The sequence below is a fragment of the Acomys minous genome, assembly GCF_964271855.1.
Source record: "Acomys minous genome assembly, chromosome: 3".
Classification (NCBI taxonomy): domain Eukaryota; kingdom Metazoa; phylum Chordata; class Mammalia; order Rodentia; family Muridae; genus Acomys; species Acomys minous.
In genome coordinates, this window is record NC_140485.1 from 45,838,197 (window position 1) to 45,864,068 (window position 25,872).

The 25,872-nt window shown below is 46.3% G+C and overlaps 1 protein-coding gene across 8 annotated transcripts in view; it reads left to right on the forward strand.

Moving 5' to 3' along the window:
- PRR5L (proline rich 5 like) overlaps window positions 1–25,872 on the forward strand; it is a 174,144-nt gene that overhangs the window by 118,644 nt on the left and 29,628 nt on the right. For all 8 annotated transcript variants that reach the window (XM_084775938.1, XM_084775941.1, XM_084775940.1 and 5 more), the window contains 2 exons: window positions 10,292–10,340; window positions 21,289–21,346. In XM_084775938.1, the coding sequence (XP_084632064.1) occupies window positions 10,292–10,340; window positions 21,289–21,346 (107 nt within the window). The remainder of the gene's footprint in view (window positions 1–10,291; window positions 10,341–21,288; window positions 21,347–25,872) is intronic.

Sequence of the window (25,872 nt, forward strand, 5' to 3'; positions counted from 1 at the left end):
CCACTTCCCTAGTGTTCGGGATGAGGTGACCTCTCTTTGAAATTGAGAATTGGATGGGCTGCTCAAGGAGCGTGCCTGGAACGAAGTATAGGCGAGGCAGAATTCTTATAAGGACAGACAGCTATTTCTTCTTTCCGTGGAGACCAAGTCTAAGAGGAAATGACTTTCTCGGTTCTCCATTCGATTCAGCCAAGCAGTAATAAACCTTTTGATGATCACCCAAGTCTAGTGTCAAAACCTGAATCTGCTCCTCTGGGTCTCTGATTCCAGCCAGGTTTGGCCTCCTCCCACCTTCCCTTCCTTCCCAACCTCCCCCCACCCCCCACCCCGCCTCTGTGTGTGTGTGTCTGTCTGTCTGTCTTTCTGTGTCTGTTAGTGTGTACACTTGAGGGGTGAGCTGAGGTTGAAATCAAGTTTCTTCCTTGGCTGCTCTCCATTCATATTAATTTTATTATTTATTTCTGGTCTCCTTGGGCACCTGCACACATGTGGTTCACAGATAGACACAGACACACACTGACCCCGGGGCATATCTATCTGGCTAAGCTGGGTGACCAATGATATCTAGGAAACCGGCCCCAGTCCTGGTGCTGGCATTACAGACTCAAGCCACCATGCTCAGCTTTTGTGTGGGTCTCGGGATCTGAACTCGGGTTCTCACGTTGGTGCAGTGGCACTTTGCATACAGCCCTCATGGCTCTCTTGCTAGCTGTGTAGTCAGGATGCACCTGGGAGAAGTGAGCACTTGAAAGTAGGAGCCCGTGTGCACGATGGCCAGAAGGCAGGTGTTTGTGCAACTGGATGTTACAGTGCAGTCGTTGCAAATGCTGGCCCTTTTTTTCTTTGTTTGTTTTGTTTTGTTTTCTGAGACAAGGTTTCTCTGTGTATCCTTGGCTGTCCTACACTCACTTTGTAGACAAGGCTGGCCTTGAACTCACAGCAGTCCGCCTGCCTCTTCCTCCTGAGTGCTGGGATTAACACCACACCCGGCTTGGCCCTTTCTTTTAAGGTGTGTTAGTGAAAACATTGTCTTTGCATAGTGGCACACACCTCTAATCCTAGCACTCACTTGGGAGGCAGAGGTAGGCAGATCACTGTGAGTTTGAGGCCAGACTAGTCTACAAAGTGAGTCTAGGACAGCCACGGCTATACAGAGAAACCCTGTCTTGAAAAAACAGAAAGGAAAAAAAAAAAAGAATAAGAATAAGAAAGAAAAAGAAGAAGAAAACACTGTCTTTGAAGTTTGCACAGGGAAGAACTTTGGTCCAAGTGTGGCCAAATTCTAAAAGGTGTCATTGAATTTAGAGACAAGTATTTCCAGACCTCAGGAGTGAGTCCATCCAAAACAGAATGGCCAGTTTTTCCCTAAGTGAGTTGAGGCACCTGCTTTGTCAGTATGAAAGCCATAAATCAAGAATATTTTCTATTTGCAACTGCCTTAGGAGACAGAACGTGATTCAATATCCCCAAAGGCAAGGAGATGATCTTTCTGAGTGCAGTCATTGCTGTCCACAATGCTGGACCAGCCTGCACACCTCCCTGTCTGAACTCTCTGGAGCTTGGATGTGGTGTTCTACCCTCCAGCCTTACCCCTGATTGGAGGTCTGAATTTCAGGAATCTTCTAGAAGCAGGAGTGGCTGAGTCTTAATGTGAGTCACGTTCTTCCTTGGCGAGCAAGAGCTAGAACAGTGAGACAACCAAGATTGACATTTACTGGTTCTTGTGAGAACCTGGGTTGGGTTGTATAGGTGGAGGGGTTATTGATGCTGTTGGATTGAATGTTTGTGATGGTCTCTCCAGGGTCCTTGACATGTTCTGGGGCAGCCCTTGAGGAGGGTGGGTCAGAGCTTGTATCAGAGGGGAGCCGGGCAGGGAGACATCATCTGGTTTAAGGGGGCTGGCAGAAGTGGGCACATCCTTAGATTGGGGACAGGACAGATTCCTGAATTGAAATCTGAGGGGGAGCAGGTGGCCATCAAGTACACAGGGCAGCAGAGGACAAACGGTCTTTCCATTTCTCAACCTGTACCCTCAGCTCTCAGGGAGGACTTTTCTCTGCAGAAATAAGTACTCTGAGGTAAGGCTTTTGGAAGCCGGAGATGAGTTATCTGCAGGTGGCCCAAGGCAGGAAATGTACATTTTCCTTCTTTCTCCAGCCATACCACTTCTGTTCTTGGGGCTGGAGGTGGTGGTATAAAGGGAACTCCAGAGATTTCTAAGGTCTGATGACTGCTGACCCCTGGCTGGTCTGAGGCGGGACTTCTGTCTGAGGGGTCAGATGCTCGAATCCCAGAGGGAAATCCCTGAACTCTCCTGTCTCTCTGAGCCTGCTGGCTGTAGTAGGAACCACATGGCTGGGGAAAGCGTTGCAGGGGGATGAATAGTGTGAGCCTAAGTCTCACCCAAGTGGCTGATTGCACTGACACCAGTGTGAGGGACAATTCCCTGAGGCAATGACTGCAGCACGTGCCCATTGAGCAGAATGTGCCAGCCCCTCTCTAGGCTGTCCACGTGTCATGTCCTGAGGATAGATGCTGTCTCCCTGTTGTACAGATGAGGAAGTACAGGTGCTCAGAGGTGGACTAGCTCACTGGGGTCATCTCTGCAAGGAAGTGCTGGGGCCTAAACTCAGTCCACCATGTTGTCAGAAGTTAGAGTTCCATAGTGCTCGCACAAGCCACGTTCAAGCCTGATGCACCCGGGCATTGTGTCACTGAAAGATCTTGCAGGGTGGCTGCTGGAGACGATGTCTCAAAAATAAAACCCTACTTTGGGAGGAAATACGTAAAACCTGTCTTTTCTGTTCTTTCTTTTTGAGACAGGTATCATCGTGTAGCCTCAGTTAGCCTGGCGTTCACGTTGTAGACCAGGCTGGCCTCAGAGGGCCAGAGCTGTCTTCTGAGCTTCTTCAGCTCTGCCCAATCTCATGTTGGCATCTTGTGCTGCAGTTGAGAAACAAACTGGTCTTTGGGGACAGGAAGGTCTTTAACCAGAAGTAGCAACTGGAGACCAGTGCAGCTGGCCTGTGTGCTGGCCTAAATATTGTTTTAGAAATTTGCTCTTCCCTAAATCTCAAGATTTCTAGACTTTCTGGAAAGTTCCCATCTGGCAATATTAGATGCACAGCCTGGATTTAGGCCAGTCAGGGGGTCTTGGATCTGTCTGCTAGTTTTAGAGGAAATTTCCTCAGCCCCTCAATGTTCATATTTCCCCCCTCCCCATCTTGCCTTCTTCCTTTGTAGACATGGGTGCACCCCGCCTTCATTTGAGTTCTAAGTACATTAGTCTTCTGTGGGCAGAGGTGGGCAATGTGGGAGACTCCCACCTGGGAGCTGTTGGAGAAGTCGAGGGTGTGCAAGCTGCCCCACATAGAATGTACCTCATAATGAGGAGCTTAGTCTGTGTGCCCATTATGGGGTGTCTCCCTTGATCTCAGTGTTCCCACTGATACCCACTGTGGGACTGGTAACACTGTACCCCTCCCAGGGACACTAACTCCAGTACATCCCGGTGGAATGGGCCAAAGGACCTTGAAAGGAGGGCTTTCATATGCTGTGGCTTAAAAGGCCATTGCCTCCTGACAAGTCCTGTGGTGGCTGCTAGGGAGGCTCTTCAGGGGAAGAACAGTCAGGCTGCATGAGCACAGCTATGACATCTGGCCAGGAGGACCTTTCCGTACCTGGATTTTGGTACAGTCGAGGCGGGTCCCACAAAGGGGCCTAGAGTGAAGTTGGGGTGGCCAAATATTTAATAACCAGTATTTCTCTCGTGACCTATCTTGGCTGAATGGTGGCACCTGACAAGCAGAAGGTCTTGGCTGTCCTACTCCTCCACCCCTACACGCAAGGGTGATGGTGGCTGGTCATTCAGGTAGCTTCTCAGGGTCCCTTCTGCCCTGAGCCTCCGCTGCCTGGAACCCAACTTTGGAGCTGTCTGCTTTACTACTCCAAGCCAACATGAGTGGAGACTGTGTTGACAAACATGGTGTGAGGAGGAGATCAAGGCTCTGTATCAGTGGTTCTCAACCTTCCTAAGGCTGCAACCCTTTAATACAGTTCCCAATGCTGTGACTCTAGCCATAAGATTATTTCGTTGCTGCTTCACAACCATAATTTTTCTACTGTATGAATCAGAATGTAAATATCTGATATACAAGATATCCAATATGTGATGCCCAAAGGGGGTTAAGAATCCCTGGTCTACGTAATTACAGGAAGTCTTTTTGTTTTGTTTTGTTTTGGTTTGGTTTTGGTTTTCCTGTGTAGCCTTCGCTGTCCTGAACTTGCTTTGTAGACCAGGCTGGCCTTGAACTCACAGCAATCTACCTGCCTCTGCCTCCCAAGTGCTGGGATTAAAGGCGTGGCACCACCACCGCCCAGCTAGGAAGTCTTGTGAACTAGGGTTGCAGCTCAGCTGATCAGCCTGGGCAGGTGTTGGGGTGTGACACAGAATAGCCCAGGAAATTGTTCCCCTTCACCCCTGCCCCGCCTCTTCCCCTGCCCCCACCCCCCACACGCCCCGTTGTGGCTCCTTCTGCCTTCTAACTGAACTTCAGGCTATTTCTGCTTTCACTTGTCTCACGTGTCCCACATAAACGTTTCCTTCCCATTGCTTTTGGCTCCCTAACTTCCTTCTAACTCACTGTTTGTAGCGGAGTGACTGCGAGCAGAAGTTTGTTGTCAGATGAAGCCCGGGGTCTGGGAATATGAAACTGATCATATGGGTGTGGCCTGGACCAGAAGGTCCTTTCAGCCTCCAGCCACAAGAACCCTTTTCCCCAGGTGATGTCTTCCCTTTAGCTCACAAAGTGGCTGCACTCTGGGCCTCATGTGCTACTTACTCCATTCACAGGTTTCCCAGGGCCTAAATCTGAGGTTGGGCAAAGCCAGTCTGCTGTCCTGGGCAGGAGTCAGGGAGAAGAAGGGTGGAGTCCGAGGGCTGTAGGCTTCAGAGTCAGGCATTCCTGGTAGACTTATCACGAGCTCATCTCAAAGATGAACTCACTTGCCTCTTGCAGTCATCCCGCGCCGTGGGTGTGTCTCACTGTCCAAGCATTCTCTGAGGATGGGGCGGGGAAGAAGGTCGGATGCGTTTGCTTGCTTACTGCTGTCTGTAGCAAGGAAGTGGCCATCAGTATTCAGACCCAGGCAGCTGCTTCCAGATTTAATGAGCTGCTGTCTCCGAGGTCAGCTTCTCGATTAGAAACAGGCTGTTTCTGCTACTCTGCAGATACTGCTTAGGCTAAAACACAGATATATAAATTGTGCATATCGTGGCCTGACACACACAAACAAAAAGACACCACTCTAGGTGCAATTTGTTTTTATTCCTTACTATTTTAATTTGTTGCAGCAAATAATTGCATTTCTGTTGAACTGGAAAAAATAGATAAGTGGCCAGATTCTAGGCTTCGGAGCACCTTAGCCTTTTCACAACTTGGGAATTATAGGCTTCCTTCCCATGAATCCAGCCAGCTTCTCTTCTTTGTATGCTTTACCCATGAACTAGATACATTTGATGAGCCAGGGAATGGTGAGGGTAGGAGTGGGATTATCTTGCTGATGGTGTGTGTGTGTGTATGTGTGTGTGTGTGTGTGTGTGTGTTGTGTAGGTCTCTCTGTAGTAGATGACTGTGGTGTGCATGTATATGTGTCTCTGTTTGTGTATGTCTGTGTATATATCTCTCTCTGTGTGTATGTCTGTGTGTCTATGTCTCCCTGTGTGTGTGTTTGTTATGTCTCTGTGTATCACGTATGTGTGTGTGTGTCTGTCTGTGTAAGTGTGTGTGACTTTGTGTGTATGTGTATATGTGTTTGTATGTATATGCACCTGTATGTATATGTTTATATGTGTGTAGACGCATGTGTGTGGACCAGAGGACAACCTTGGGTTTTTCCTTAGGAGCCATCCATACTATTTCTGAGTTGCACTGGCCTTACCAATTCTGGCTAGCCAGTGAATCCTGCCTAGGGTTACAAGTGCATGATACCTTGCCTGGGTTTTTGTTTGTTTTGTTTTTGTTGTTTCTCCCCCCCTCCCCACTTTACTTGGGTTTTAAAGTTCCAACTCAAGCCCCCAACCAAATTTTTAAAGAAATCTCAGCTTTTGAATGAGGGAGTTGCCATGGGGAAGTACTTGTCCGAGATGTCTCCTCTCCTTCTTGCGCCCAGCACCATATCTGATACCTAACAAGTTGCTAGTAGATTATTACACATCAAAGAAGTAAGTAGTGGGCTCCCTAGTCTCTCTGCCAGCTGCTCTTTTCCATTTCAGTGGGGAGAGGGTGCAGAGTGTGTCCATAAGAGGGCAACAGCTACTGCATTCCACTCCAGATGCAGTGCTACCTGAGTTAGGGTCAGAGTCTGCACACTGGCTGCCCTAACAAACTAGACTCAGTCACATGTCCTCAATAGCTAACTGAAAAACAAGCAATGGCGAAAAGCAGAAAAAGGAGATTAATTCAATATAGTCATGTTGGAAAGGGAGCAAAGGGATCTAGTGACTCCTCAGGTCCATCTTTTGGGGTCCTGGCATAAGATTTAGTCTTAAACAGATGGCAAGAGGCGTGCCTGACTAAGCGGTCTTGGTCAAGGTGTGGGCCTGACCATTACTGACCCATCATTGTCTCAGATCCAGACGGTCTCACAAATTGACAGAGTACATGAAATCTCTGGGAGGCAACTGGGTTTGACTCGCACCAGGGTTCTGCATTTTTTCCCCCTATTTGAGCATAGGTTTCCCAGGTAAATTCCAATTTTTTGAGGACTACTGTTTCAGGAATCTGATAGGTTATGGGAAAGGTGCAAATGTCTCTTTCATATGTTGTTGGTTTTGTTGTTGGTTTTTTTATTTTTTGTTTTGTTTTGTTTTGTTTTTTACCATTAGCATGGCTATAGACTGAAGTGGAAGTGTGGGAGACCTCCTAACTCTGTTTCACTGACACATGAATAGAGATTTGTTTGTTTATTTTTTAGAGGTGTCCTTTCCTTGTTAGACAAGGACAAGCAGAGTACATGGTGTAGAGGTAGCTGTGTGAGCTAACTCAGCTGCAGCCTGTTCACAGGTTGACCAGCCAGCACTCCTCCTGTCCCCTGGCCCTGGCCCTCTCTCCTTACCTTCTCTTCCTCTTCTGTGTCCTCTTGGAACAGTGGTTCTCAGGTTACCAAGCCTAGAGAGGGCTGGAAGTGCAGGTTCATAGAACTTTCAGGATTCTGTCATCCCTATGCCTGCCTGCTTCCTGACACTGCGCCCTTGCTTGGGACTTACTCCCATAGTCCTTTCTTGGCTTTCTGACTATCCTCCGTAACCTTGGTGATGGCTACTGGTAATTTTAGAATCTTTTTGAAAAGTGTTTTGAACATGATTGTATTCATACAGTTCAAAATTGTTGTATCTGGGGCCGGGGAGATGACTCAGTGGTAAGGTTTTGCCACATAAGTGTGTGGACTTGAGTTTGGGCCTCAGTGCCCATGAGAATAGCTGGGTATGGTGGTGTGTATTTGTACTTACAGTAGTGGGAAGGCAGAGCCAGGAGGATCCTTGATGATCAGCTCCGCCAGTTGACTGAGTGAGCCACGGGCCCTAGTGAGAGACAGACCTTGTCTCAAAAAACAAGATGGATGGCTTGTAAGGAATACCTGAGGTTGACCTCTAGTCTTCACATACACATGAACACACATGAGCATACATCTTCACACACACACACACACACACACACACACACACACACACACATACACACACACACACAAGCACACACCTCCCTTATAAAAAGGTGTAAGGTAAAGAATCTTTGCTGATACCTCAAAAGCCTTGTTCCCATTTCCTCCTTTTCAAAGGCAGACGTCATCATTGTAACAGTATCTCATTGAGTAGTCTTTAAGACCATCTTTTTGCATGTGTAGGAAGACGCACAGAGATGCACCTGGTGCCCTGGGGTTCCTGGTTCAAGGACCACAGACTAGATTAGCCGTGGATAATAAGGTGGTATATCTGTAGGAGCCTTCAGGGAATACAGTTTGTTAAAGTGTTGTCTGGCTCTACTTAACTTCTAGTCACAGCCCCAATATTCAGCTTTGTGTTCTTTCTGTGTTATTTTAAAAGTGTTTCATGTGTCTAAGAATCAGGGTGCCTCAAGAATTCACGTCAGCCGTGATCACCTGAGCAAGACTCACACGAGTTCCAGCCAGTCCAAATTCCAACATGAACTGCGGCTGCCTCATAAGCTTTACTCCTTACCCTTCCCACATCAGAGGAGCTATGACAGTTGATGACAGCTAGAGGAGAGAGTCATTTTTTTTCTTTGGGATGGGGTGTAACCTGGGTCTTCTCTGCTCTGTTGAGACTTATGAAATACCCAGAGGTGGGTTCCTATGGTGATTTGAAATCCCATTAAAGTTGACAATGAAGGTTAGCAATCACAGACACCAATTCCATGGCATGTCATGCGATCTCAGTGTTATGTTGGTTCCTCAGCCACAAAGACCGTCAGGAGGCATTTTTGTTTCCTGGTAAGAGGCAGACTTCTTGCCTCATTCTGCTTTGAAATGTCCATGTAGGTGGTGCTAGCTGTTCCATTCTATTTTCTCTCCCAAGACATGCTCTCAGCCCAATTACTTTAATAAATGTTGATTTATTCAGTTTTCTTTCATGTGTATGGATTTTTGCCTGTGTGTGTATGTATATGTACTGCATGTATGCCTAGTGCCCGTGGAGATCAGAAGAGGGCATAGGATCTTCTGGAATTGGACTTATGGCTAGTTATATATTTGTAGTATAAGGTAGGAGGCTTTCTCCTGTAGTCAGGTGACCTGGGCAGGCCTTTATTCCACTCTCTTAGACAAAAAGCCCGTTCCTCTGAACCTCAGCTGCAGCATCTCTAAGATGGGTACAGAATAATAGAATTGTGAGCCTCCATGTGGGTGCTGGGAACAGAACCTGGGTCCTGTACAAGAGCAGCAAGTGCTTTTTATGGCTGAGCCATCTCTTCAGCCCTAGCCCAATATCTTTTGACTCATTTCCATCTCTCATCAGGCTTGCCCACATCCTGGAGAACCCCTGGGGTGCATTGCTGGAGTGGCTCTTTGGTTACCTTGCCACTAAGTCGAATTTAAAAATGCTTCATTTACTCCCTAACATTTCTGCTGTGGGAAAGGGGTTGTGTTTTCCAGGTGGTTTCAGCTATCCAAGCTTTTGTGGACATTTCACCTGAGTGTTTCTCTTTTGCTCTGTCCCCAAATTCTTGTTCCTGTTTTATGCACATAATGAGATATTGCTCTAACTGCCTATTTATTCATCAGTGACATGTGTGAGCGTGTTCTGAGGGAAGTTAACACCCAGCAAGATTGTCAGAAATTTGAGCATTTGCTCCTTCATACCCATAGCAGGTGGGAGAGGCAGTGGGAACCTTGAAGTCAGGGAGATTTTGCTCCCTAGAGAACTCACTGGATTGCAGGAGCCAGTTTTTCTTGTTTGTAGCTTTTTCTCACCTTGTTTGGATCAAATTCAAGATGGATCAGCGTGGATGGGCCCATTACCTGTTTGTTTATATCTTTAGCACTTAAGATGCTTTGATATGCTATTATGTTATTTGTTTAACATCTGTATGCTATCTGTCCACATGCTTCACCCAAGAGTGAAAACTCTAAGAGAGCAGAGACCTTGTGTGTCTTCTTCACGGTGGAACAATGTGTAGGAATATACAGGGCAACTGAATAAATGAATGTGTTGCCTAGGTAACCAGAAACTCAATTCTCCTCACTGTGGTCCCTTTTGCAGATTGCCCCCAGTACATTCAGGGTGAGGTGAGACCACCCAAACATATCCTCGATTTCGAGTGACTTTCCAGTCTAGGAGAGTCTGATGGACATAGAGGAGAGGGGAGGTGGAGTTATAGGACAAGGTGTCGACTCTGAAGAAGGTCTAGGGTTGACCCTTGGCTCTTGGATTAATGTGTGAGATGGGGTGGGCATGACTTCTCCATCTACGGTACTTGTAACAATTGTGCCATCCTGCACACACTTTAAAATCTTTGGATGGGGAATGTCTGAACCATGTGTTTTAGACTATAAGATGTTTATAGATGTTTATCACTGCAGCAGCACTGGGGGTGGAGGGCTCTACCAGGCCCTAGGAAAGAGAACTCCTTCCTTCAGCCTAGATTCTACCCCCGCCCCCCATGCTACTGGAAACACATTGTCATCAGTAATGAGCCCTTTGTTGATGTCCTTTCAGCCCCTGTCATCACACCAACAGCTGCCTGACTGAGGTTCTCTGTTTCTCTCTCCCCAGGCGGCTGCTAAAGAGTGAACTTGGATCATTCATTACAGACTATTTCCAGGTAAGCTCAGAGGGTCCCCAGCACCCAGCGTAAATGAGGTTGATGTACCAACAGGGTTAATACTGCACATTTTCTCGTTCCTTCAATGCCTACATTTCTATGTGCTGCAGTGGCTGTAGGGGACTGCTGAGCCAGCTTAGTGCCTGATGCTAGTGGAGATCTGTCAGATATCTTGCAGTAAGTCACAAGCTTTTGGGCCTCAGGGCTCATTTATATTGTTAAAAATTGTTGCTCATTTGATCCCCACCTGTCTGTCCTTACTATGAGAAATTGTGTCTCAGACACTTTGAAATATGTTTTTAATTAGCTTACAGAGGCCTACATAGCACATCTATGAGAGAAAAAGAAAGTTTCCAGATTCAAACAGAATTAAGAAGAGTGGCATTGTTTTTGGGTGTGCAAATGTCTGCATGGCCTGCTTTCTGGAAGCCAGTGTTTTCATCTTTCTGCTTCTTATTATGTGGATTGTGTATTGCATGATGCACAGTCTCTGGACAGCTGCACTGTGCAACACTGCGACACAGGTGGGAAAAAGCAGAATCTGCTTTCTGTTACTGAAGACATAGTTTTCACCCAGAGGACCCTGACTCCCACCACTGCCCTAAACCCTTCCTGTCCTGTGTGTGCTGTTTAGTTGAGTTAGGTGTGTATGTGCCCTTGGGCAGATTATTTCTTGTCACCAAGTCTCCTGGTCTGTTCTGTTGATGGCAGGATTGGACATGACAGTCAGACTTCCTTTCTGCCTACACTTGTTGAGGGGTTAAAAAAGTCAAGATACCAGATCAGGTCTCTCTCGTCCTCTGCAAAGGACAGTTTCTAAGTCATAGACACAAGCTACTTCCTTAACTCTAACCAGAGGTGTTTGGAAGCTTCTGGGTGACAGTGAATGACCAATGTCCATGAAGTCAGCCCCTATTTCTCACTCATTTGTTAGGTGGGTTTGGGCAAGCTGCTTTACTTCTGTCTGTCTCAGTTTCCTCGTTTGTAGGATGAGAACAAAATTATAGTTTACCTCATTGCTGGTTTGCATGAAATAGCAGTGGTGGAGAGCTCAGTGCTAGCTGTAGCAGGTACCGTAGCATGGGAGTCAGGGTCATGGACTATTGAAGTACCCAGGTTCAGGGCCCAGCACAGCTTTTACTGAGTGTGTTACCATGAGAAAGTTGCCATATATATATATATATATATATATATATATATATATATATATATATATTTTTTTTTTTAAATTTCACTTTCCTCTTCTACAAAGCCATGAGATAACTCTTAGGATCTTCCTGTATAGGGTTACTGTAGGGACTAAATAAAGTGTTATTTACAAAGCCCATACTGGCTAGCACAAAATAAGAGAGTAATAGTGTTTGTTAAATTTATGCTGGTTCTTATTTATTATTCTGAGGCATAACCCATCCATTCAAATGGGAAAAGGAATGTAAAAATACATATAGTAGGGGCTGGCGAGATGGCTTAGTGGTTAAGAGTACTGGCTGCTCTTCTAGAGGACCCTGGTTCAATTCCCAGCATCCACATGGCAGCTCACAACTATCTATAACTCCAGTTCCAGGGGATTCAACACTCACTCCTAGCGCGCGCGCGCACACACACACACACACACACACACAGAGCAGAAAACAGTAATTCTAAATCTGGACAGACCAAGATGCAGAGGAAGCCTGGAATTCAGTCAGGTCATTCTCAGCTGCATGACCTGTAGCATCTGTTGTGGGGGTGGGGACAGGAGATTGAAGACTCTGACTTTGAGTCCCAACTGTGAATCAACTCCTTTACCCTTCACTCAAAGGTCAGCCTCTACCTCACTCCGCCCCCTGTGGTCTCTATTGATTGATTTGAAGCTCAGATTTTGTTTTTTTTTTCTTTTGTTTTGTTTTTTTCATGAGTCCTGAAGAAGCCTGCTGGCCTGGCCTGGCCTGTCTTCCGCCCTGACATTTGAAAGAGATGGGGGTCCGTGCGGTTTCAGACAAGTCGTAAATGTCAGCTGTCTTTTGGTGTTGGGGGCTACCCCTAGGCCAGTAGAAAGGGTGTGTCTGCGTAGGGACTTGAGCATATGGGAAGCCCTGAGGTTTTGGGGGTGGCTAATACTGCTTACAAAGATGCCAGATACTTCAAAACTAATAACCACATGTCATTTCCTATCAGGAACTAACCAGAGAAGGTGCTTGGTGAGCACCGGTCCTTTTTCTTGGGGTGTGGTGTGGGGGCTAATTTTCAGAACTTTGAATCTGAAATTTTCTTATTTGCAGTGCTAAACTGGGGGCTGGGGGGGGGGGTGCAGGAGGGGTGGGGGTGGGGAGGCTCTCCTAATAGTGATTTTAAGTGTTTTTTTTAAGTTGTGGATATATCTTCCCTCTCCCACCCCCATGTGCTGTTTTCATGTTTAATGTTTTAGGGAGAGCAGGAGGGACTCTCTACCATACACACCAGAAAAGACATTTAGGAGCCTAAACAATGTCAGTGAATAACTCCAGAGAGCAGGCTTGGAAAGCATTTCCCTTTTAAAATGTTTGCTTTAGCCCTTACCTTCATGCCAGAGAAAGTCTGAGCAGTCTTCTGGGACTTAGCAGCCTCCTCATTAGAGGAAGAGGGAGCTGGCCTTAAACTTGGCATTTTTAGCTAGGGATACTTGACAGGCTAAGGTTCTGTGTCAATATTTTGTTGTCGTGAGTTAATTTCTGAGTGTTTTTTTTTTTTTCATTTGTGATAGTAGTGTTGGGTCCTTTTAACACACAATGACAATTTATTTTATTTATTTTGGGTTTTTTTTGTGATTTTTTTTTTTGTTGTTGTTTTTTTTTCTTTTTGGTTTTTTGAGCTAGACATTCTCTGTGTAGCTATCCTGCACTCAATTTGTAGACCAGGCTGGCCTCAAATTTATAGCAATCTGCCTGCCTCTGCTTCCCAGAGTTGCTGGGATTACAGACATGCACCACCATGCCAGGCTACACAGTGACAATTTTGATAAGTAGCTGTAAGGATGACAATGCAGGTGGCCCTGGCTGTGGCCTCCAGGCTGAAGGTGGTTCAGGAGACATTTGAGTGGGGAAGGCTGGGGCTGGGCACCACTGAGAAAGCCTCGAAAGATGCACCAGAAATCTCCACACAGGAGAGAGTCTGGAGGCAAGCTCAGCCTCACAACAGTCAAGGGACAAAGCCTTAGGAGCTCCAACAAAGAAGAACCTGCAGAAAATCAGGGAGACCTACAAGAAGCAGTGCCTCAGGACAATCAGGGAAGTCCTGAAACCTTGGCTGCTCAGAAGAATGTGTGAGGCTTAGATCCCCTCCCCCCACAGGCACCTGCATTTGGAAGTGTGGTCCACCCCCTCCTGGGACCCTCCTCTCTCAGTGAGAGTGCACCATTTGCACTCTCTGGTCTGGGCCAAGCTCTTCTGGTCTGGGGCTCTGCTTTTGCTAGCGCAAGTGAGCATTTTTATTCTACAAATTTAAAGAAAGAATATCCACGGTGAAGAATAATGAAAACGGCCTGAGGTGAGGGCAGGGGCAGCAGGTAGAAAAAAAAAAAAACGGTGCTTATCTCCGGTCAGCACACAGAGAAGACAGCCTGTTTGGTCTGCAGGAGCCTGAGTAGATTTCCCCGAGACACTGGCCAGAGAAACCTCTGACATTTCCAGGACTGACTCCCCTTTTCCCTCCCCCCTGTCTGTTTTGAATTGTGCCTGGGAGGAAAATTGAGGTTTCAGAGTCGAACTCTATCCTAGTGACTGCTTGGAGGGAGAATTGGCTCTCTGTCATGCTTGAAAATGGATATTATAAAATGATCTGCATTTTTAAAAAATTTCTTATTTTTTTCTATGATCTGCATTTTTGGATTGCCTAGTAATAAAGTATCTCCACGGTGTGAAGTATGGGGGGCCGTCAGGGTGTCGAACACCTCACTTTCTCAGTTCTTCATCTGTGGGTTACTCTGTTTCCTAAAAGCCTTGCCTCAAGGCCAGAAGGTTCCATTTCTTTTGGTGGAATTAGAGTTTTGCTTCATATAGAAACTTGAGCTAAAGTCAAAGCTCTGACTGAGTGAGTGTTAAGGGAGAAGGAAAGAGGAACACTCCAGTTGTCATGGATTCCTGGCTGTGTTTGACGTACGTGCGTGCTTGCATGCGTGTGTGTTGGTGTTGTAAGTAAGGTGTGGTAGGACACTGCAACATAAAAGCACAGGGTGTCTGGGGCTACCGTGCACATGTGCATGTTAGTATACACATGTATGTGAATGTGTAAGTATGTGCGTATGTTTATCTGATTGCTGCAAGAGCCCCAGGAAAGGACTGATCATCATAGTACTAGGAAGATGTGCACTTGGAAGTAGTTGAGAGAGGAAACCCATGGTGAGGGGCCCTAGGCAGAATGGAGTTTAAAACTGAAAACAATGCAGGAATGTAAGTGAATCTACAGCCGGGCGTGGTGGCACACATCTTTAATCCCAGCACTCGGGAGGCAGAGGCAGGCAGATCTCTGTGAGTTCAAGGACAACCTGGTCTACAAAGTGAGTCCAGGACAACCAAGGCTACACGGAGAAACCCTGTCTCGAAAAACCAAAACCAAACCAAACAAACAAAAACAGTGAATCTACCACCAGCAGCACAGTAGGATGGGGATGGATGATCAGGCCCAGAATAAATAAATATAAGTGAATAAGATAAATAATTATGAAAATGGAACTTGTAAGGGACAGATAGGACAGGATATTGAGAATAACTCTTGTGACTTTCAAATCCAAACTGAATGGGGGAGAAAAAGCACTGTTCCCTTTTTGACCTATCTTGGAAGACTTCTTTAAGAAGCAAGATTCCCCAAAAGGAAATAGAGATTGTGAGGTATCCAGCTGGGAAGAAGGGGGACTCCATGCATAAACTGTGGGTTAAAAGTGGGGCAGTTCACAAAGCAGCTTGCCCAGGATTATGCTTGTAGGTGAGAAAGTCATTAGGACTGAGGTTGGGATGGTATTTGGGACAAAGGCTTGGTGAACCCTGTGCACACCAGTGGCCCAGAAGTTCCTGTTGGCCACTCTGACCTCTGAGGTGGAGCTAACTAAGTCGAGGTACAAAGAGTATCCAGCCAGCCAGGGGTTGTCTTTCTGATGCTTTCTTGCTCCCCGTCTCCGGAGCAGTTATATGAATTCTGTGCAATTATTGGAATATTTTTATTGTGCTTGTCTCATACTTTATGAAACTAGTGGAAAAATGAGTCTTGAGATGGATAACTTCAGCCCTTAATAGGTTTTAAATAAAGATGGAAATCAATGAGGTAATGGATCATTGGCTTCATTGGATTTGGGTTACTGCATCTTTAATTGTGAGGGGGAAAATGCGTATCGGTACAAAATGCTGAAAATATATCATCTGAGGATGGGCTCTAGGAAAGAGGCGTGGTTGGGCCTTTATCTATTGCCCTTCTTAGCTCTATCGGAGCAGGATTCCTTTGATGTCATGCAGGCCTGTTCTGTGTGGGAATGTATTTTAAGGAGCCTGCAATGTATGAAATTGAGCGATTTCTTATACACCAGATAAGGACTGGGATGACCCAGGATTAGTGGGGAGGCGAAACGAAGGTGCAGCAAGCTTCAGTAGGTGCTGCACGTGGGGTGTGACAATGTGCAGACATGGCCTGCTGCCTAACGGTCATGGGAAATAAAGGTCATTGTGAATTTTCGTTTGCTGTGGAAAGCTTTCTCTGTTGCTCCCTCTGAGAGTTATAATGAAGGCTGGGCATGTAGCTCAGTTGGTAGAGTGCTCGACAAGCATCCACGAGGCCATGTGTTCAACTCCTAACGTCCCAGAAGCCAGCAATGGTAGTACATGCCTGTAATGTACTTGGCATAGAGTCCTTTGTCCTGGGAAGGTGGAGGTGGTTTTATTCCCCCCCTGTTCTTTTTTATTACCTTTTTTCCCTAGGTCCTTCTGATTGGGTTGGGAAGTATCCTGCTTGACAGGTGACGTACATTGACTGACAAGCTGTACCCCGACACATGCCTATCCTCCTCTCTGCTCATCTCAGTGCCTCCGTCCAGCCCCACGCTGCCCAGGATAAACTGATTTCCTCCCCACCCCGCCCCCACCCCACCCCTGCCCCACCATCAAAGGCTCAAAGGCCTTGGGATGCTTTCCTTCAAACATCCTTGTTGGAGTTCTTTCCAAGCCTCATTTTTCTGTTGGCAGCCCATTTCTCTGCATCTTAGTGTGTAGGGGGGAAGAAACATGTCAGCTCTTCCCACTTCCGGATCCTTCTGCCATTTCATTAATGTGCTATGTTGTCCATGGCCAAGTTCACTGATGGTGTGCCAGCAGGATGTGTTAAGTAACAACTGGCCTACTGCCAACTCCCAAGTCGTTTCCCAAGGAGCTACTATTTAATGAACTGATGGTTTGTGATTTGAAGCTGGCTGGGGAGGTAGGAGGGAGAGCCATTGGGCTGGGAGGGGTCAGGAGAAAAAGTCTCCAACTGTCACTACTGCTTCACAGCAAATGCCTGCTCAGAGCCTTTTGGATCCAGGCACTTGGCAGGGATGGAATTCTTTGATGTGAGGTTCACAAAAAATATAATATAGAATATATTATTCTATATAATATAGAATACCTCAATTAAAGCTTACCTTTCTCTCTTATTCCCTTCCCTCCCTTTCTTATTTCCTTCTCTCCCTCACTTCTTTCTTCCTTTTTTCTCCCTCCCTTGGTTTTTGTCTCTCAGAACCATTGAGCAGGCCTAAGTCCCACAGATGACAGTGATGTGGGCTTCATAATCTGCAGCAGCCAATGCTAAGTGAAAATATGGCCATAGATAGGCTGTGGACTTCCATCTCTTTGAGGTGGGTCTGCCACTGCTACATACAGAAGTCAGGTAGCCTCTAAGAGGTCTTTGGACTCTCTACACTGTAGCACATACAACATGGGCGGTGCAGGGAGGGACAACCACGCCCACCTAATTGTTAGCAAATGTGTCACAGCACTGCCAGACCCTGGTGGGGTGGCTGCCACCATGCTTATGTTCCAGAATTTGTAGGCATGTGTCCAACTCTGACCTCCATGCATCATACCTTGACCTCCACTAACCACATCCCATTACTGCCTAAGTGGTAGGTCCAGAATGGGACAGTGTGGATGTGACCTGGACACCGGGGACATGAAGCCTGCAAATGTCTCCTGGGAGGTGGTAGCTCCATACTCTCTATGCTTTTATGTTGCAGTGTTCCACCATACCTTCTATAACACACATGCACGCACATGCACACACACACACACACACACACACACACATACACACACACACAACCACATTCAGAGGACTTAGAGATGTCAACAGCACCCCCTTCAAATGCTAGACCCTAAGAGATGCAGGATGCACAGGAGTGCAGGCGCCTGTATGCCTGACAACATGTGTGTAGATTTAACAGAGGGAAGACTCTTGATCAGTGGTGTCCCTGGAGCGAGGTGAGGACAAGAGCAATCCGGGCGCCTGAGGTCAGATTGTTGGCGTGTGGATGAGAAGGGTGTCACGGTTCTCCAGGGGAAAGGAAGCTAGGTGCTGGGCAGCCCCTGAATCCTGGAAGACCCGCAGGCACTGAAGGAAGGACTGACTCCAAGTGGAATCTGAGCTGCATTCCTGTGGGCTGGAGTCTGGGGAAGGGAACTCTAACCTAACCTCCGTTACTGCAAGATCAAAGCATTTGTGGCAAGCTTTTCAAGGGGTTTTTAGCTTCTTGGAAAATGGAGCCCCTTAAATATCAGCAAATCTGTGTGTGAGCAGACTGTGGTGACCACAGGCTCCAAGCAGGGAGAAGGACTAGACAAGCCGAGAGGCTCCTTCAGACCTCACGTTTTTTGTTTATTTTGATCTAAGCTACAGAATTTCCGTGCTGTGTAGCATGAGAGACTCAGAAAGAATGTTTTCTGTGTCATTTCCCTCCTCAGCCAGAAATAACTCCTTTTCCTTGGAAACACAGATTTTTTTTTCCCCTTCTAATATCTCCTTGAAGGGAGAAGACTAAGGGCCAGGAAGGAGGCTCTGGGCCATCTGTTGGAATTTATTCCTTCTCATTTGGACAAAGGAATTTTTACCAAATGAAGAAAATGGTAACAGATTTAGGGACCCTATGTCACCTCCCCCACTCCCTTAAAAGCATTCTGTTTCTTATCTTGACTCCTTAAAAATACAGAGTAAGTCTTGTCACCAAAATAGGAGGTTGATTAAGTTCAACAGAGATCATGCTGGAGAGTGGTACTAAAGAAGAGGTCCTTGTCCTCAAGGATCTAAAAACCTAATGGGTATATTTAGTAGTGTGTTGGGTGTGCATGTGCGTGTGTGTGTGTGTGTGTGTGTGTGTGTGTGTGTGTGTGTGTGTGATGCATGCACAATACCTGAGTATTCATAGATTAGTGTGTTTGTGTGCCTCTCTGTGCATTTGGATCCCACAAGCATGATGTCAGACATCCTGACTCTCACTCTTTCACTTCAACCCTTTGTGGCTGAATCTCTCACTAAACCTGGAGCTAGGCTGGCAAGCTGCAAACCTCAGGGAGCAGCTCCTATCTCAACCCATCACAGCGCTGGGGCTGTAAGTACTTACTGCCACACTTCAGCCACATGGGTGCTGGGGATTTGAACTTGGGTCCTTATGCTTGCCTGGCAAGTACTTACCTACTGAGATATGCCCCTAGCCCTGGAAGTATTTATTAATTCGTGTTAAAACCTGAACTAATTTTTGTTTTATTTTTCAATTCTTTTTCCATCATAGTTTGCCACTGCTTCCGTTGGAGAATAGGTAATTAGAGAGATGGGGCAAGATGATAACAGCTACTCAACTATGTTACATGTCCGATAACATTTTAAAATATGGGGTTGGAGAGATGGTACAGTAGTTAATACTTCAGTTCCCAGGATCCACATTGGTTGACTGGCAACTGCCCGTAACTCCAGCTTCAGGGGATCTGATGCCTCTGGCCTTTGTGAAAACTGCACTCACGTTTTCATTCCAACTCAGATGGACAAAGACACATAATTACAAATAATAATAACTATTTTAAATTAAAATATATTAAAATCAATTGAAAACATAATAAAATAATACAGTAAATGAAAAAATAAGAAAACTGGTGAAAGCTAGAAAGGGCTGGATCGCACACCTCTTAATCCAGTACTGGGAGGCAGAGGAAGAAAGGTTACAAGTTTGAGACCAGCTTGGGCCACATAGTGAAACACTGTCTATAACTAACCAACTAACAAACTAAATAAATATACAAAGTAGCTGAGCAGGACCTGAACCACTGTGATACCCACATTCTTCCCTCCCAACCACACACACACACACACACACACACACACACACACACACACACACACACACATTGTCACCATCACTGTTGTGCTACTTTTTATGTCAATTTGATACAGGCTAGAGTCATCTGAGAGCTGGGAGCTTCAATGGAGAAGATGCTTCCAGATGATTGGTCTGTAGGAGAGCTATCCTATAGGGCATTTTCTTAGTTGGTGATTGATATGAGAGGGCTCAGCCCCATGTGGGTGGTGCTATCCCTGGCTGGTGTGCTGTAAGAAAGCAGAGCGAGCAAACCGTGAGGAGCAAACACACAATGGCGCCCTTTAGTGCACTCAGCATCAGTTCCTGCCTTAGGTTCCTGGCTTGTTTGGGTTCCTCCCTTGACTTCCCTCTGTGGACTGTGACTCAGAATACGTTAGCCAAATAAACCTTGTCCCTCCCAAGTTGCTTTGGTCATGGTGTTTTGTTGCAGCAGTAGAAACCATAAGACAGCTAGCTGTATTGGGAGCTTTAGGTTTTATAAAGGGCAGTATGAGGAGAGCATTGGTTGGTTTTGTTTGTTTGTATACCACCTTTGCCCTCTCCTGTGAGGGCGCACATGTCTGTGGTAACCTTCAGTGACCTCAGAGCTTCTGTGGCGCACACAGGGGTGGTCTGTGTGTTAAAGTGGCTTCTTGGTGAGATGCTCTTGTGTAGAGTGGAAAGAGCTTACCGGCTGGGCCCAGGAAGTTTTATCTCCCATCAGAGATAAATGGCCTGTAGCCATTGGTAAGGGATGAAGGATTCCAGTTCTCTGATAGACATGGGATGCTCATTCATTGCTGGTTGAATCTGGAGAGAACTTAGCCTGACTCTCTCTACAGCTCTCGCATGCTCACCCTGTTGATAGACACATATGCACTGTTGTTGTGTTAAGTTTGAGAAACCCTAGTCTATTCTTTTTCAGATGTTTAACTTTTAGGTATGTGCATGTATGTGTATCTGTGTGCACAATGAGGGCAGGTGCCCATAGTGGCCAGAGGAACAGGATCCTACTAGGGCAACTGTGAGCCATCAGATGTAAGTGCTGGTCACTGAGCCACTGTCCCAGCTCCCTGAATTTTGTTTGCCTGTTTGTTTGTTTTACGATGGAGGTTTTTCTCTGCAGCCCCGGCTGTCCTGAAACTCATTATGTAGACAAGGCTAGCCTTGAACTTATATAGATCCACCTGCCTCTGCCTTGAGGGTTCTGGGATTAAAGGCATGCACCATCACATCTGGCTCCAAATTTATTCTTAAAAAGAAAAAAAAAAAACCCTATCTCTGTTTAATTTCCCGTTTGTCTAGGTTCTCCATATGGGTTTAAGTCATCAAGGGCCTCAAGGACATTGGGCTCAACAGTGAATTGGACTGGGTCCTTTCTGTGTCTTATTTTGAGAGGTGGGGTGGCAACTGCATTTGGGTTTTGGTTTATTGCCCTTGGGCTGTATGATGTCTCACAGCCTTCCTCTGAAGTCTTGCCCTTCCAGGAGGACAAAGGGCTTCTTACACTTAGAGGCTTGACTAGCACAAGGGGCCTGGAAAGTCTGTGCTGGGAGTTGGAATCGGAGGAGGGCGGGCACCCCCCATCAGAATCACCCAGCTTTTGTGCCCTTTGTTCTCTTTTGGCAGAACCAGCTTCTTGCAAAAGGATTGTCCTTTGTGGAGGAGAAGATCAAGCTGTGTGAAGGCAAGTACGAGGCCTTGGTCCATGGGGCTGTGACTCAACCTCTGATGTTTGCACAGCTGAGGCACTTCTGTCTAAAAGCAGCAGACTCCCAGTGAGCAACTCAGCACTGCTTCTAGCTGGATTCAGTGGTTTGAACCAGCAGCCTCTGTCAGGGCAAGGCAGACTTGTCTTTGCACAAATGAGTAGTGATTGGGGTGATTTGTTGGAGACCCAGGTAAGGAGTTTCCATGGATGTGCCCTTTGAAGGGATACAGGCATTGGCTTTACCGTTGATGCTGCTTGTCGATCTGGTCTGCTCTAGGCTGTTCTCCATCCACAACTGCAATATTTTATGGAATTCTACTAGACAGAAGTGCTCCTCATTTGGGGGACATTAGGACAAGCAGGTTCGCACTCAATGGGATGTGATCTGACAGAAAAATTTCCTGGTCTGTCTGTGGTTTTAGAATCCAGCTGACAGAATGGAAACAAACTGACTGGAGAAGGGAGGTCGTCTCAAAGGAAAGAACTGACCACCTCTTCGATTCCACCACTGGTTTCTAGCAACGTGGCTTAGAGTATTCCCTAGTTCTCTAGTGAATCTTAACAGGTCCCCCCTGCCCCACCTCTTTCTCTCCCTCCCTCTCTCCCTCTCTACTCTCATATCCCAGTCTGGCCTCAAATTTACTACATAATAGAAAATGACCTAGAGCTTTTGAATCATCCTCCTGCCTCAACCTCCCAAGTTCTGGGACAATAGACACACACCGCCATACTTAGTTTATGCTGTGCCAGAGAGTAAACCCAGGGCTTTGTGCATGCTAGGCAAGAGCCTAGCAATGGAGGTGCACCCCCAGCTCAGAGTCTCATTTGAAAGTGATGAAATGAGGGTGAGGACTTGTACCAAGTATAAGGTATGTATAACAGCATAGTCCGCACACAGTTGGTCTAGCTTTTCTTTGTGCTCTAGCCTAATATCCTCAATATAGGCCAGATGGACGCGTGGACACAGACTTCACATGGCTGCATCTAGACATTTACTGGAGTGGATGGCTTCAAAAACACATGGTGTCTACTGACATGTGACAATATGATTGCACTGGATTGATATGTCCAGTGAAAGGCGTTTCCCTGTTTCCTGAGAAAGAGCTCATGTCCAGTAATGAGGCTCCTGCAGAGACAAAGTTGGAAGGAAAATGAGAAACAGATGCTCGAATGTTCTGGTGCTTCGCTTAAAGTAAATGTCCCCCCCAAACCTTTGGAAAAAAACAAGGGTAGGAATGCACACACATAACACACACACACACACACACACACACACACACACACACACACACACACTTTTCCCCTCTGGACTACATCTAGGCTGTGATTTTTGTTTCTCTATGTCTGTGCATACTCACTAAATCAAGGCTCTAAAGTATTTGAAGCTGGAGCTGGAGAGATGGTTCCTCAATTAAGAGGGCCTGCCTCTCTTGCAGAAGACCTGGGCCCCACATTAGAAGGCTGCTCAGTATCACCTGCAACTCCAGATTTGGGGATCAGACTCCTTCTGGCTTCCTTGGGCACCTGCATGCATAGATGCAGATGGTTCTCACACACATACAACACACACACACACACACACACACACACACACACACACACACCACACACCACACACCACACACAGTAAAAATAAACAAAAAAGTCATTTGAAATTGTGATGAAAGCCCTGATGTTAAATGTCTGCCTGTCACACCCTCATAGTCCACAGCACTGACTTTCTCATCTCTTCACCTTGAAACTAGTAACTCCATACCACTGAACCCCCGGTGTTTTCCCAACCACCATCCACACCTTTCTTCCCGGGTTTTGAATAAGAGGAATCATACAGTAATGGCAATTTTTGTAAGTGGCTTTTTTCACTGAAATGATGCCCTCCCAGTCCATACATATTGTCACATGTCAGGAGGCACCATGTGTTTTTGAAGCCATATAATCCAAAATGTAGCTAAATAACATTTTCCTTCATCCATCCATCCATCCATCCATCCGGGGTGACTTGTTTTGCTGTTTTGTATCTTGGAGTCAGGGTAGCCCTCCAGTCAAGGAGGGACAAGGAGCGCTTGTCCCTGGCCATACATTTTGGATGTCAGACTTCTGGGGAGTTACTACAACTCCTAGAAATGCATAAATCCAGCTCTATGAAACAGGTGCTGAGTAAGATTCAGATGTCCTTGAATCAGGAAGATGGGACTGTAGGTACAAGTGACCATCAGCGGAGATGGACTTGAGATTGGAAACTCATAGATGGAGATACGATGGGATGATTGAAGATCATCCAATATTTCATGTGCCTATAAACCCAAAGCATGGCTAAGGACCCAGGAGTGCATTGCAGGCCTTTCCCTGAGGCTTCCTAGTCTCAGGTTTGGGGGGTTGGAGCCCTGTCTGTGCACTGTACAAGCATAGAAGGGCATTTAGGAGTTGGCCTCCTCTTCAATCAGAATAATTCTACACATTGATTCCAAGTGCATTAGACCTTCAAGAAAGGTTTTGTTTGGTTGAAAGGGTTTGCATGTCACAAAAACTAAAGTTTGGCAATAACCAGAATGCCCCCCTGCACCGTGCCTGGTTGCACTTGGTTTAATTACTGTGTGCAGCTGTACTTGATGGCAGCTGGTGGGCCGGAGACGCCATATTGTTTTCAGTCTTTTCTACCGTTGCACTGATCTTCCTTCTCAGAATTTTTTTTTAAAAATAGCAACCCATATGTTGCTGACAATCTAACTCCTGTGGTGTATCAGAGGGAAGATTTGAATGACAGGCATCTAGAACCTTCCATTCAGACCTCCTTCACCTTTGCAGGGAGCTGACTGATTTGTAGGCTTTTTCTGGAAATGAAGCTCCCTGTTTCCTTCACCTCTTTCTTCCTTTGTGTCTTCCTTTTGGTCAGTGCCTGCTGTTCTCACTTTCTGGCACCGTCTTTTCCTCCCTGATCTTTGTAGCCATCAGTCAGATCCAACCTCCCAGAAGGTACCTCCTAGCTCCAGGGTGGAAGGACTTCCTTTATGTGCTCATGAAGCCTCCATGTTAGCATGGAGGCAGGCACAGTACTGTTCCACTGCATCCTCCTTCCTTCCCTTCACTATAGGAAGCTTCAGATAAGGGCTATCAACAGAGCAGACTTTACCCTCTTTGGCTCCAGTTTGGATTTAGGAAGCCAAATGACCCTTTGCTTTTCTGCCTCATCCCTACAGTGAATGAGAACTGCTTATATCTGAAAGATGCTTCTGGGTGGCTGATCACCAGTAATTGGATGCCAGGTCCTTTGTTTGGTTCTGGGGGTGCTAAACTGAAATGGAATCAGATATGAATCAAATAATCATATATTAATATGTCAGTCATGTGTGAGTGGTTGGGTGGTGAGTGTAACCAAGCCTAGTATTGTTAATGCACACAAGAGGGGCTTAGCTGGATTTTTGGCTACTTTGTTGGGCTCTTTTTATCTACCACCCTTCACTACTCTTCTCACCCCTCAACACTAGGTAGGAGAGAAAGAAGGTTAGTGGGGAAAAGGGACATTGATATGGTTAGACTACTTCCTGCTGATTAGGGGCATCAAGTTCCTTGGGGCAGGGTTGATCTTCACTGCCAGGATATCCAGTTTCTTCGACTTGTCTCTTTGTGTGCGATCGCTTGGCAAACTGCACCCAGCAGCAGCCTGCAGTAGAAGCAACAGCCAGAGGAAGAGGAGCCCCTTTCAGGGCTCTGGTATTTATATACCCTCTCAAGAGTCCTCAGAATTCCAAACATCATGCACTTGCAGAAACTATGTGCAGCTGGCAGAAACATACCTCTGACAGAGCACATATCAAATCAGAGTCTGCTGCTGTGGAGAGTCTGAAGCAGCCTCACATCCCATACTTGGAATTAAAAATATACCTCCATAACATTTATGTGGGGTCCCCCCCCCTTTATTTTATTTTATTTTATTTTTTTATTTTTTTTATTTTTGGTTTTTCAAGACAGGGTTTCTCTGTGTTAGCCTTGGCTGTCCTGACTCACTTTGTAGACCAGGCTGGCCTTGAATTCACAGATCCACCTGCCTTTGCCTCCCGAGTGCTGGAATTAAAGGTGTGTGCCACCACGCCTGGCTCCATTTCTGTGTTTTTAAAGAAACCAAAATTCTCACTACAGAGGGGTGTTGATTAACTGGAGGAAAGTTCCAAGAAGAATAAAGTCTGAACTGAAATGAGGATTAACAGGCAAGTTAGACAAAGAGGGAAGGAAAGAGAAGGCTGCACAGAGGAATGATCATATGCAAAGGCTCTGTGGTGTGGGGGAGCTTGGCGAGCACGAGGGACTAAGATCAAACCTGCATAACCCTGAATATGCTCATACGGTATCAAGTCTCTCCTTGGTGACCTATTATCTTTCCTCTGAGTGCCACCAGGCATCTCCGTCCAAGGGACATGTTCAAATATGGGGCACCAGAGTTTGTGTGAAAGTTAGATCTCCTTCTCCACTCAACAGTGGAGAATGTCCATCGGCTAGTCCGGGTA